General features: G+C 41.5%; 1 protein-coding gene across 5 annotated transcripts in view; it reads left to right on the forward strand.

Annotated features, from left to right (window-relative positions):
- Nucleotides 1–14,748, forward strand: part of LOC120824260 (adhesion G protein-coupled receptor D2) — a 68,464-nt gene that overhangs the window by 29,032 nt on the left and 24,684 nt on the right. For all 5 annotated transcript variants that reach the window (XM_078108282.1, XM_078108280.1, XM_078108281.1 and 2 more), the window contains 3 exons: nucleotides 3,336–3,377; nucleotides 7,095–7,148; nucleotides 10,193–10,346. In XM_078108282.1, the coding sequence (XP_077964408.1) occupies nucleotides 3,336–3,377; nucleotides 7,095–7,148; nucleotides 10,193–10,346 (250 nt within the window). The remainder of the gene's footprint in view (nucleotides 1–3,335; nucleotides 3,378–7,094; nucleotides 7,149–10,192; nucleotides 10,347–14,748) is intronic.

Consider the following 14,748-nt stretch of genomic DNA (forward strand, 5'->3'; position numbering starts at 1 on the left):
AAGATGTCATTTCTGAAAAGTATATCTATTTAGATTTTTGATGCAGGGTAAGACAGTTATAAATCAGATTTGACACTGAGCAGTTGCAGTGCCTGACGTTCTACTAAAACGGTATGGAACATGTGGTTCACGATAAGTATAAGTACAAAATAGGACCGCCTGATTCATGAAAGCTTTCGGTTAGATGGACTTTTTCTGTTCCATGTTTGCAGTTTTCCAGTACAGCAATTACTGGAGTAATGTATTTCAAAATTAAGCAAAAAAACTACACAATTACAGCAGGGATATTGAAATACTGCTTGTAGAAATAGAAACAATTGCGTAAACACTGCAAGTTATAGCAGAAATAATGGGTCAGTCAATACTGTTGACAGAATAGGGCTTAAATCAATAATATAATTAATGTGTCTGACTCAAACAGCATTTGACCTAATAATGCGATGCCTGTACATCTAAATTGGAAAGGAATAAGGACATAGATCTCTATCTTTTGACATTAAGGAAAACATGTTTTTAATTGAATTAACATTTCCACGTATAGTATGTAGAAGCTTTTAAGTAGAAACATTTACACAAACACTGCAATAACACTTGTATCATTAGTACATTGTGCATTTTATGCACTCAGTTGAAGAGTTACAAGGACAGACGAGATGGGATGCGATGCACTTACAAGAGGAGATTGTCAACATTGGAGTAGTAACCAGTAAGAAAGTTAGAGCCACATAATCCTGGTTTAATGGAACAGACTCAGTTGACTGTGGAGGTAAATTGATTGCTGACTTTGATTTGGTCTTTCTGCTCTTTGATTAAAGAAATGCTATTTTCTGTATCGTGTTGCAGCATAGTACATCTCTCCGGGGTGATAATGTTTCAGTGTTTGTTGGCTTTAGCTTTTTAAACATACAATTGTTCCCTAATTAGCAGGATGCTAATTAATTTATGCTCCCGTGTTTGATGTACACTATAGCAATACTTTGAAAGCAACTGCATCCATTCTTTGCATAAATTTGTAGCATTTGCCGCTGAGTTCAAAAGAAACAGGACTGAGTTTAGAAAAGCACACATTCATTTAAATGATGCGGCCCATTTTCTGTCTGTTTGTTTTTAGCGGGAATATTAATGAATTAACATTTTAAACAATCCATCATTATTGTTGTGCTGCCACTTATTTTTTAACTCTATTATAATCTAATAGATCATTTTTCATAATATGCAGAGTGTGTTCTCCCCACTTTGTTCACTACACAACAAAAGATTATTTACAAAATAGAGGAGTGATCAAAAACATGATAATGAAATTGCAACAATGAGTTGGAAATTGCAATTATAATGCAATACAATAGGGTCTGCGTTTGCAAATTAACCACCACTGTCTATTATCATGTGTGTACTTGTGGGTGTGCTGGTGAAAGCAGCATATTATCCAATAGTATGTTGTGATAAACTATGTACAAAACTTTGTTTCTGCTGAAAAAATGCCATGGACATTAAAGGTTGTAATTTAAACTGCATGGATTTAAAAGAAAAAAGTAGGTAATTTATCTTACAGGTATCTTTTAAACCTATTTGTTAAACCCGGTAAAAGCATTCAAATTCTTATAATATTTGCGCTGTATTAATATTTATTCCACATGCATTTGAAAAAACACCAACGTTTTGTTAATGATATTTGTAGCTTGACAGGTCAAAACATTTTAGACGTTTTTTTTATCTACACTACTGGATATTTGGTATAGCAGTCGATAACAGTTGAACGTTTTACTTGCCCAGTATGAATTAAAAGATGAGTTTTGAAAGACAGAAATCTCGTCTTCAGCATTAGTGGTATTCGTTATCAACCTTGGCAATTCCCCCCCCCCCCCCCCCCCCCCCCCCTCCATGTTCACCTTGTGCTGTTGAGCAATACGAATGTCTCCTTGTCCTAAATTCATCCCATTCCTCTCTGCATTAGGTCACAACCGACATTACACGCAACTGAAAGTAAGAAGCGTGGGGACAAAAACCGCGGGATCCCTTGTTATGCCGGTTGTCTTCAGCATGTCAGAGTCCAGCGTAGCCGTCAGTCTGAAGAGGATGGATTTCCTAAGATGTCACCTGACAGCCCGACAGACAGGGGCAATTCAGTCCCTGGAGGACAGGGGAGCAGCCAGTAGTAGGTGGCTGGGCAGAGGCTCGGGCTAGAGGTCGCCGCAGTCGCCGTCGTCGGCGTCGGCCTGTCACTCTGAATGGGCCCCCCAAATCATGTTGTCAATGGTGATGCATCGACACATCCCTCCGGCAAAAATTGGATGCTCCAAACTTGACTTGATTGATGCATTGACCAGGTTGTGCCTGTTCTCGGGGTGTGTGTGTACAAAAGACAGACGCACACTGAGCGGTGAAAAGAGGGAGAGATGCGCTTTTAAAGTTTTCTTTTTTTTAGTTTTTTTTTTTTTGCGAGACCCACTGTGGACGCTTTGTCAAAGAATCTCCCGTATTTATCAGCCTTGAAATTTATAGGATTTTACCTGCCTTTTCAGTTTTCCCGGTAGATCTTTTGTGGCACGGTTCAATCGGTGCCGCTGAGAATGTTGTTCTCACCGTTGCCATTGAGGCAGCGGTATTACATTATGGCTCGAGGGCGAATGCACAGCTCGTACATTCAATGGATGCCACAATGGATTGGAATGAAAAATAGATGTTTTTCTGTGACCAAAAGTGCAGCCTTTTATGCATCCAAGGGCATGGCATTCTTGGGCCATGGGTACTAGCCGTGGAGTTTTGTGAACATGAAATATCTTCTTTTATGTGTCAATTTTTCATTATGCTCCCTCTGCCTCTCTCTTTCCTCCAATGGTTTTCCTTGATAGTCTCGTCTGGCCTGGGTTGCTCTCTTTATGTGTCTGTGTTTTCTGCTCCTTTTGGTTCCTCTAAGTTCATTTGTTTCTCTTCCATTGGTTTGTGAAGACACGGACTGTGGAAATGTGTTTATTTCTGAGCTTGAACTCTGTGTATCATGTTTTTTTTTCTTAATCATACAAAAACTATGGTTTTGTTTCTGTGCAGAAAAACACATACATCACGTATTTCTGATGAAGCTACGTGGACACATTGGAATCTTTCAAGACCTAATTTATCTCTCGTTACTTTTCACCAAAGCCGACAGACACCAAAGAGAAGAAAATAAACCTAAATTGTTGCTTCACTATTTACCTTTTGTCTTTTTTTTTTTTTTTCCACCTGACGATAAGAGAGAAAACAACTAACAACTTTGTCCTCCTCTCTCTCTCTCTCTCTCTCTCTCTCCCTCCCCGTTTCTTTCTCTCCCTTTCTTTCTTTGTCTGTGTTTGCAGGGCCTGTTCATCTTCCTGATATATGGGGTGTACAACACAGAGGTAAGTCTGCATTGTGTCTCAAGGCTGTCGGAGTGAATGAGAGAAATGACAAGTTTCTGATGGGTTCCTTGCTTAAAAGCTGTGTGGGTGGTGCGGTGACAGTACGAATGTGTGTGTGTGTGTGTGGGGGGGGGGGGGGGGGGGGGGGCGCGCCATCGTTTCCACGCGAGCGTCCCGCTGCCCTTCATGCTTGGACTAACTTATATGCATCCGAGTCCGACCATTAAACACTGACACGCCGCGGTTCTCAGCCACTCATTCCTCACCCACATTGGCTAATATTTCACTGCCTCTTTAAGTTTTTAAACTCACGGCCCTCCATTTAGCATCCTGACAAAGCCGCTGGCCGGGGATTTCGCGGGCCCCCCCCCCCCAAGCAGTAACCATAGTAGGACAAAAAAATAAAAGCAATACGCAACCAACAATATGTATTGAATGAGGACGTATTGTATAGAGATGCTGCTTTATTACCATTTAGATGCGCCACAGCTGTGTAGGGGTGGAGGGTCTGCTTGAGTGGGGAGACGCAGATATATACGATTTAATGGATGAGACTCAAGTGGAGAAAATCACTCTTGGTCAAATGTGGCCCTTGTAAATAGGGTTAACTCCAGATGTGCATATGTGATATTGCATCTAAGCCTTCTTTGAATATATATTTTTGAACTTGGTGGTCTATTTTTAATGTTTAGGCACTTCCCACTGTGGTGAATTTTGCACTTTAACATTCAAATTCAGGAAAAAGTTGTGAAAGTTGTGAAACACATTGGTCATTGGTCTCTTGTTGCTTTGAATCAATTTCCAAGGTCATGATCTATATACATGTATATTACGTTTAGATCTGAGTAACATGGGTGGTATCACACAGACCTCTTTAAAGTCTTACAATAATTATATTACATTAACCGACCCTCCCTCCCTCTCTGCCAATTTAATTATCCTATCACTATCGCAGAGGACCTTTCATGTGTAACATTTGCATTTCCTGTCCTTTCTTCATTCCCATTTTGTCTTTCCTCCGGCGCATGAAGAGCTGTCCCTGAGTCCCAGGCGATGCGCCGACAATGCGGAGCAAAGGAAGGGTTGACCTCTTGCACTGTAAAATAAATCCACACAGCATTCTTGCTTAAGTGGCTTTTTAAGTGCCTGGGAATTCATTGGCATTGCCCTTGACCATGGGAGCAGCTCATGTACATGTTCTGTTTTTCAAAAGGACCACACTTCCCTGTTAACATTTGAAGAAAAAAAGAAAAGCAAATCTGTAATTTTGCCGTCATTCAGAGCAACGCACTTCCCTTTTGTTTTCCCCTCTGAACCCCCAGCACCTTTGTGGGGGCGCTCCTTTTGTTCTACTCAACCTGCTCGACCTTCTGTTTTGTGTCTTCAACTGGTCTAGTGTTTGGCACGGCGCTGGCTTCAGGTTTCACAGTTGCCTGACAGGGAGGATTTGATTAATAGAAAATCAAACACGCAATGAGCCAATGTGAGGCAGGAAGGTTCCTGCCGCGTCCGTCTCCACTGAGGCTAACCTGCTTTGATGGTGGCGTCGCACAGATTGTTTTATAGAGTTGGGGGAAAAAAACTTTGGAAAGTTATTTTTTCACCTGGAACAAATGAGTCATTTAGACATTAGACATTTTTCATTTTGCTTTGAGATGCTAAAGAAGGGTGTAGAATCACCTACTGGCTCATAGTGGGGAAATGCTCCATGCACGAGGCTGATAATTACCAACATTGCACGGAAGACAGACTACGGCTGCTGCTGTTGCTCTCAAAATGCAGCGTTTTAATTGCTAATTACCTGACAATAGCTCACCGTTTTTTATTGCAATTAGCTTTCCCTTGGTGGTCACCTTGTAATCCTGCGCTTTGATGACCTTTTATTTCCATCAGCTCCAAGGATGTCGGCAGGTGTTGTTGGGCGCGCTGCTTTCATATGGTAATCGCTTAGCGCCCATTTACATGGGGAACCACGCTTTGCATCATCCGAAACCTTGAGTGTGCGCAAAAGCCCTTAAACACATAACGATCATCTAAAACAATGCCCTTCCCCTCATTGTCAAATGATTAATTAAGTTGTGTCATGTAATTGCCTCAGCACGCCGGCTGCTTTTGATATCAATTAAATCCCCAGGACTTGCTCTCCGCATTAGATTGTGTTAAAGACGTTGCCTCTGCCACGTCTGCATCGCGTTGAAGGCCTTTTGTGGGTCTTGTCAGAAATAATAGGAGGATTTTGGAAAGATAATACTGGTGCTGCTGATTCTGCCCTGTCACAATGCTCCGGACTCTCTTTATAATGGGGCCCCTTAACGTTGGTATGTATGCAAAACATCCACTGTACACACACGCCGTCTTTGAGACATTGTGTGTGTGTGTGTGTGTGTGTTTAGAGTGGTGTCATAACTTATAACACGCTGCGACTTAATGAAGCCATAAGCCGTAATGCATATTCACTAACGTGGTAGGTTGGGCTGGGACGGGCCGTAGTGATGAGGTCCCATCCGCTACAAATTTACTGTGAGCGCTGACAATGCGCGCGCACACACACACACACACACACACACACACACACAGTGCCAGAGGCTGTTCATAGAACACTTCATCCTACTTTACTCAGACTGAGTAATTTCTGCTCTTCTGTGTTTCTGAAATATTGTTGTTGTAGGAAATTGATCATAGAAAATCAATTATATAAAGATGCTACAATATTCAATTAATGATAATATAATTTTCAATTGATAAAAAGAAAAATCGTTAGACCTATACAAATGTATTATTAATTGAATGGATCAAGACATTTTAGCAGGAAAACACATTCATTCATAACTGCAACTCTGTGAAAAGTGTTTGGGGTTGATTCTCATATTATTATTATTCCATGATGCAGGAGCCGTTTTGAATTTGTTTTCCATCTAGTAACCCTTATTTAATTGAAACATTTATATTTACAGATTCAGTTTTTATTTTATTTGTTTGTTTATTAACAATGTTTATTCACAGTTTTTATAGGTTAATCAAAGCAAAATGAAGATTAAATTGCTGGATTACCTTTTTTTTATCTCTTTCATCCACAATATTTCCATGGAAATGTTTGTTGATACTACTAAGCATTTATCACTTATCAAGTTGAATAATTACTCTACATACTGTACTATAGTTTTATTCTTTATGAAAGTGGTGTCTGGTGTTGTGTGTGTTAAATGAAGGCGTCCAGTTCACTGTTTCATCCGGAGTGTAAAAATGTAATCTGTTCTGCTAGGGCGGTCCCTTCTACTCCAATAGCTCCATTTGTTGGTCCCGTCCTCTATGCTGACAGATGATAGCTTGAAGTCGTCTCCTTAGTTTGCCAGCTCTATGTGTCACTTTCAAGTCCCATTAGCCACTGGGACATACTGGAACACACGTACATGCGCTCATACTCGCACGCACCTGCACACGCGCACACACACACACACACACACACACACACACACACACACACACACACACACACACACACACACACACAAACCTCCCCGACTGCAGCCTGCACCTGGAGACCAACCTTCCATATCTGTTGTTTACAATCCGTTCCTTTCTCATTTCTCCATTTAGTTCTCCGGGTGCTTGCATTTCTTTTGCTGTGATTTCTGATCGATTGCGAGCGCGTTCTATTGAGCGTTGTGTCAGGTGCACTCATCTCTTTCTCTCTCACTCTCTCCCCTTTTCTTTCAGGTTCGGAGCACGGTCAACAGGATCAAGGAGAGAAGAAAAGCGCTGAATTTTTCAGTATGTTGTCCTCTTTTTCTTATTTTTAAGTGTGTATGTTTACTCGGGTTTTTCTTTATTTTTTGCCTCTGATACTCACTGGTGCGATGGACTAAATACTCCTTGCCAATGAAAGCTGGCCACTAAGCAACATTGTACATCCCCTAGTCGACAGTCCATGGTAGATGCCCTTATACATCAAACATGGACCCACCGTAATAGCTCTCCCCCTTCCTCGCTCTGCCTATTGCAGCACCTTCATCCCAGCAATGTCAAGCTCCGTGGTGGGTTACAAGTTTCTAATCCAGGACAGGCCGTCCCCTGACATTAAAGTGTCAAGCCAGTATTTATACCTCGTTGGACGCTGCTGTTTGGCTGAGGCGGTGGGATGCTGCGTGTGTGTGTGTGTGTGTGTGTGTGTGTGTGTGTGCGTGTGTGTGTGCGTGCGTGTGTGTGTGTGTGTGTGTGTGTGTGTGTGTGTGTGTGCGTGTGTGTGTGGATAGGAAGCTCGTACTGTAGCCTACACAAAGCACTTTAAAAGTATTTAATAGTCTCAGGCACACACGTACACACATATCACACACAGACACATACAGACAATTATGGAGCCTAGCACCTTGACAAACACAGACTGTCATCATTCCACTCTCCTTTGCCCCCGTCACACACACACACACACACACACACACACACACACACACACACATGCTCGCACAATGCATCTTGTCCCTTGTGAGTGATCACATTAACTCCGCTCCTCTTTGGCCGGCAACACTTTGTCCTGCCCCCTCCCTCTGCTCCCTGACCCACACATGTGCGCCCCCCCCCCCCTCCTCCCCGATATTCCCCAACCTCCCGCTTCAGGTCATTGAAGAAGGAATGAAATCATTTCTGACGGTAGATTGATTTTTTTTTTTTTTTTTTTTTTTTAAATATCAGGGTGCCCATAGTTCCTCTTGACCCCCCCACCTCGCAGATGGACACTGTAAGGATGGGAGGAAATGGAATAAATAAATAGATGATATAGAACGTTTAGTGTGTCTACGTTGGGCGGTTCGGTTTGGGGAGTCGGGGAGGGGGGGGGGGGCGCGTTGTCCCTTGTTGCCAGGTGCCGTCTGATATATTGGCTTCTCATGTTATCAGTGAGACCCCCCCCTCCCAAGCCCCCTATACACCGTCATTTTTACTGCTTCCTCTCCCCTCTGTTGGTGGCAATTTTCCAATCTTGTTGGGTTCCGCTACCAGAATGCGTTTTTTAGCCATCACTGCCGCCTGACGCTTTTTAGCTAATGCTATTTTGTGCCATAAATCCTGCTTGAAATATTGTATCTACCTGTCCTTTGGTTAGATAGGAGACATTTGGCTCTAGATGACCGCACATGCCCCTATATATCCCCTTGTTGTAAAACATAGGATTGGGTATCGTTCCTTGCCGGCTGAGGGATAAAGAGGCTTTGCCAGTATTACTGCATATGGGGTCATTTGAAGACGAATGGCACTTGTCGGAGAAAGAGGGGTTTATATGTTGGATTATTTGCAACTACCGAAGGACTAACCCAACGGGATAATTCACTGCAACTGCAAATTTGCTGAATCGATGTTGGTTATTTAAATTATAGCAAATGATTTGAAACTTTCATCTTTTTTCTTGATCACCAACATCGTAAGCAGCGAATACTGAGCCTTTTCAAGGTCATCTGACAGGCCGGATCTCATCGGATGTGTTTTCTTTAAGAAGGTCGGCCACCACACAGCAACAGTCATTTATTGTATCTGGTTTAGTGCACATGGTATCAGACAAAATGTGTTTTATATACCCCCCCCCCCCACAGGAAACAGGAAGATATTTGGAATATTGAGGGAACAATTTAAGTACATATTGCTCTTGGCACAGCGACTTGACACACCTCTGACCTTGACGACCTCTCATATAAATTCCCCCTAAACCTAATCACACACTATCCCCTCTTAAATTCCACATTTCTGTCCACCTCCGTAGCTTTTTTTTTTCCATGTGGCAGACCTTTACATGGGTGAGGGGCAGCGTTTTATACTCACACATATACACACTATACTATAACTATTGTAGACTCTTTTTGAAACCAAGTATCTCACACTCTGACCTCCCTCACACACACACACACACACACACACACAGCCAGATTGCTTTGTGAAATAAAGCTGTCAGTATAAAACACACCCCTCCCCAGTACTCCGCCCCTGACACCACTGAAATATAGAAATAAATTGGAAGCGGATTAGTTGTTCTGATCTTAATTCAAGTTTGGACAACATAGGAAGGAAGTAGTTGTTTGGAATCAGTCATGGTGTTGAGAAAACCCACAATTAACTGTGACTGTGATAAGTGTGATCTTTACAACAGTAGATATATGTATGTTCCTGTCTGGTAACTCAGTTATACTGCGTGTTGTTAAATAAAATACTGTATAATCATTTCCGTTGCTAAGACCCCTGGTGGGAGGGACTCACGATGATGTTTAGCGGTGCATGTATTTCACTGTCGCGATTTGTTTCTGTGTGTAATCTTCACTGAAGCTGGACAATCGACGACACGGCCAGCGGCTTGAGGCATTCCTGCCCTGTAGAAGTGCAGTATGAAATATAAGATGCCTTCGAGCCTCGGTTTTCTGTCGGTCCCTTTATTTTGGTTTGTCTGGAAGATGTACGTGTGAAGCAAGACGATTATTCTGAAAACAGTTTTGGTCCTGGCATTGTTACTCGTTTGTTACTGATTGTGACTGAAGTGTTAAATGTAAAAATCTCCTGCAACAAGACGCGGTCCGGAGCCGTTCTAGTTGTTTGTCAGTCTCCTGAGAGCAAGCTGAACATTGCAGTGACTCTTGGGGTCCAAGTATTAGATTAAGGTTTCAGCCGTTTAGCTTTTAGTAGATCAAAACGCACAGTCGTCAATATCGTAACCTCTTCACATTCTGTTGGCGATTAGTTAAAAGTCCAGATTGGCCAGATTGTACTCGTTGTACCGTAAGGAGTATAATCCTTCCGATGGTCGGCTGCAGCTTACAAATCCTTCTCATTTCCTACAGAACTGCGCCAGCTCCCGACCATCCAGCTCAGCTACCAGCTCTCGTCCGGTCAGTTTCCCACTAGGAACTACGCCGAGCCAGGAGGAGGAGGCCTCCCCAACCAACACGCGCAGGAACAGCCCCGACCTGGCAGGGCAGGAAGAGACGACCGGAGGTGAGTCACACCAATGCCGTACAAATCTGGTGCTCGGCCTCTGCACCAGCCGCCCCTGTGGTGGCAGCCGTGTCTTTTTCTTATTAGTCACTGACATAATTGTTGATGCCGGTAGTTTCGCCTGTGCTCTTCCTGCTTTGAATGATAAACGTGTTTTATAAACGCACAATAAAAGATAAAGTTGAAGGTGCATTGATAGTGCAAAGCCTTCGACAGTGACGATTTTGCTACGGTCCTCTATTAACTTCTCCCGCACAGTTTTCATTTCTCAAGAATCTGGAATCAGGAACATATATTGCCAAAGTATGTGAGACATGCAAGGAATTTGACATGGTAGTCAGTAAGACGATGAGACAATGGACAACAAGACAAATAACACAGTGCAGGAAAAATGACACGGTGAAAATCATATATACGGTATAAAATTGAAGAATTTACAGTACAGGAATATAGAATCAAAAATGCACAGAGGAACAGATACTCTACACAGCTGGGTTGCGAATGCATGTGAAGGTTCTCTCTTTTGAACTAAACATAACATGGCAAATTACAAAAATACTTTCTATTAGATTACTCTGCTGGCCTTCCTTCTCAAAAAGCACAACCAATCCTCCATAAAGAACATGGAAGGCCACCTATATATTTGTTTTCTCAATGTACGCTCCTTTGCAAACGGCAGAACCTGCAGCCTTGCTTTTTGAACATTTTCAGTTCAGAAGTGGCAGTTTTGCCTGTGAAGGATTTTCATTTCACTACATTGTTTGGTACCTCAAATGCAGCGATGCTTTTTTAGTATTTAATTCAATGGAATTAACAGGCGTTGACAGTTAATGTGTGCCGTGTGTCTGTGTACAGTGGCAGACTAAATAAACTGCACCACAATTATCCAAAAATATAGAGCTTTCCGAGGTGAGTTGAGTTGCTCATCTCACATTTTTATAGATAAGTTTTATGTACCTATTTATATTAAGTATAGTGATATATACTGTATATCTCAACTTTTTCTCTGCACTTTACTTTACTTTAGTTTACTTTATTCGGCACTTCTATTTCCTGCTACTACTCTGCCTCCATAATATTGCATTTTTGTTAGTCTGTGACGCTTTCAATTGTATTGTGTTATTCTGAGGTGTTTTCTACTATTTAGACTGACTTCGCCGACAGAAATGGGTGGTCGACATCTTTGAAACCATACATCTTTCAAAATGATCATGAAGTTGACTCAAGTCTTTCTATGTACTTTAACCCCCCCTCTGTTCCCCCACTGGCATATCTGCAAGGCATTACTGAAACAGAGAGTATCTGAACTGAAACAGAGAGTATCGTCTGGCCTGTTGAGTGAAATCAGACATCAGAAATCTCGCGTCAAACACTAACCAGACACACTGGCTTCAATCTAGCTGCTTGACCCGTGCTGCACTCAGCAGAGTAAAGAGTCATTTGGTTGTGGAACAGATTGGAGACACCAGTTTCAAAGCAGGGAAAGAAAGAGGGAGAGGTCAATACCTGGTTTTATTCCGTGATTCTAAACCCGTCACAGTGGCACTTGCTCTGTTCCCTTTATTTATGCAGCATTTACAGCGTTAAGTCATTTTTATTTTTAAGTAGGATTTATTTACAAAAACAGAGAAAACCCAAACTGAAATAATGGCTCAAAAAGAATACTAATGACGATTGAACAATTTTCATTTCAAATAACTTTTTTATTAATTCCATAACTAACAAACTATATATTTTAAATACAATAAGATTATGGTTAATGACTTATACGGTACTGATATTCTCATTTGAATTGTGCATGTGCTGTGTGTTATTGCTTCTTGTTGCCACTGTGTGCGCCTCCCAGACTGTGATTTACAGCGTTTCCTTTGCAGTCGATTTGCATGGTCCTCAACACTATTACTGTCTCTCTCACTCAGTCGGCACGCAGTAGTTAAATCAGCCCCTCACATTTAAATGACTGAAACTCCAATGAAACCTGACAAATCATGTTTTTTATGTAACACAATTGTGGAAATAATTGATTGTCAGATGACATTATTCAGCCCATTTGCCACTGCTCCAATTTGCTCCCGTCTCAACGCTATGACATGCAAATGCCATCGCCTCCGTGTGATTGAGTGCTGGGAATTGGCTGTCGGCCGAGTGCTCAGATACAACAAACTAGTGCTGCCGTATGCGTGTTAACATCCAGCATGGCGGATACAGGCAAACATGCACCCTCCCTTTGCTGTAACCAATCATGATCACATGAACATATTTGTTTTTATACTGACCTCTTTTTTGGGATGCGATGTTGTTAAGAGGTGATACACTTCTCTGTTGGGACGCTGAAGCATTTTAATATTAAATAATAGTGCGGTCAAACGATTAAAATATTTAATCACGATTAATCACATTTATTTCATAGTTAACTCAAAATTAATCGCACATTTTTATCTATTTATTTTTCCATATATATTTTTTTAATTTTAATGCTCTTATCAACATGGAAAGGCGGATTGACTTGCTTTATTGATTTGATTTTATTGAAAAACAACAGGGCGGTGCATAATTCAATTATAAAGTGCACATTTCAGTTAAAGGCTTAGGGTTTTGTATGTACTTGGAAATGATTTGCCTGAAAAAATGATTATATATTGATTGTATGTTGGTATGTTGTTGTGCTGGTGGGAGTTTTTACTACAAGATGAAGGAGGGGTGCTGGATTTGTTTTCTTTTCTACATGTTTTATGAGTGACATTTGTAGGACTGTCCCTCAAACAGGATCAAGTAGTTGGGTCACAACATGTGAAAGAAAACATTTGAGGGGGAAAAAAACGGTAATCTTGTGAGAAAAACATTTACGCCGTTAAAATGGGTTTGCAATAACGCCATCAATAACGCCATTAACAATGCCATTAATAATGCCATTAATAACGCGTGTAACTGACAGCACTAAGAAATAATAATAATACATTTTATTTATAACATGCTCATCATTCAACATCTCAGAATGTGACAGAGCCAGCAAAACCAAGGTAAAACATAGTATATTACTATGGTTAATTAAATCAAGATGCAATTCAGAATCTGAATATAAACATTAATTTTGTCTTCAGCGTACAATCCATTCACATGGTCGCTCTATCTGTCTTTTCCCATCAAATCGCATTCATCTAATTTATAAGAAAAGAAAAGAAAAAGACATTTAGCCAAACCATGCCAGAATCGGCATGAGCAGAATGTTGCATTTTGGGAACTGGTGGCTGAAGATATTGATTCATTTTGAAAGGGCTCTACACTTAAAGGTACTAAATGCTTTATCATCATGAAGTACAAACAACATACGCACAGATGGGCCCCTTTTTTCTTAACAATAACCACACCCTCTCCTAAGTGATAGCAGTGGCCTACATGCACAAGGTCAGACCCTTCTTGTGCCTTTTCCGTATTGGCACGAATGTCCAAAGCAGACAATGGATTATGTTGAGGGCACATGGTGAAAAATGTGAACAAAGTAAAGCACATATTTGCTGTGATCACAAGAGAAGGACAAGTGCATAATGAAGGAATATGGGGTGAAGTGTGTGGGGATTTGATTTGAAAGGGGAATGGCTGTTGTGGGTGTTTGTGTATGAGTGTTGCATTCCTGATGAGATGGCCCCACACAATGCCTGAGTTGAAGGTTGTGAGCCCTTTTAGGCAGGAATAATAAGCCGGATCCCTGCTGTTACCTCTCATCATGTTCCTGTTTTGTTACAGCCGCCTCCTCAAAAAACAAAGATGGTCAGGCAGTTATCCTTCTGTTATGGTTTACATGGTTCATTAAAGGTCACGAATGCTTTCCTGTGGGGTCTCTTTTACTTGCAGTGAAATTTCGGTTCATCGTGCCGTTTCATGTTCAATTGTGTCAGTATTTGAAGGCACGCGTCCCTAAAGTCTTCCTCACATTTTGGTGTTTTTAAATGTAACAGTCGTGTGAGGGATTAAAACAGCCTGTTTAGTTGGTTCATTTAACACAGAAAAAAATACATCATTGCAAAACGAATTCACGGTGTCATTTCCAGTTAATGTAACGCAACTTTTAAGAACCATATGCCTGCACATTGCTGACATCTGACACCTGACTCTCCTCCCCTTTCCTCTTGTTCCTCAGCATCCCTCGCAATTAGGGGCCTTGTACATTAAGTGGTGTGAATGCATCTTCTGCAGATTACGCACAGGTCCTTCGTTGACACCACCAGGGTTGCCTCCCCTTTTGCCTCCCTCCACCCACACTACATCACTTGTCATGCAACGTTTAACCAAGTGCATTGACATGCAACAGGTTCCCCGCCACTATAAATACAAAAAAGAAAAAGAAATACTCATATGTGTAATGACAGCATGTTTGTGGAAATTGAATTTGGGTGCTTGCTTT

The sequence above is a fragment of the Gasterosteus aculeatus genome, chromosome 8 (assembly GCF_964276395.1).
Source record: "Gasterosteus aculeatus chromosome 8, fGasAcu3.hap1.1, whole genome shotgun sequence".
Lineage (NCBI taxonomy): Eukaryota > Metazoa > Chordata > Actinopteri > Perciformes > Gasterosteidae > Gasterosteus > Gasterosteus aculeatus.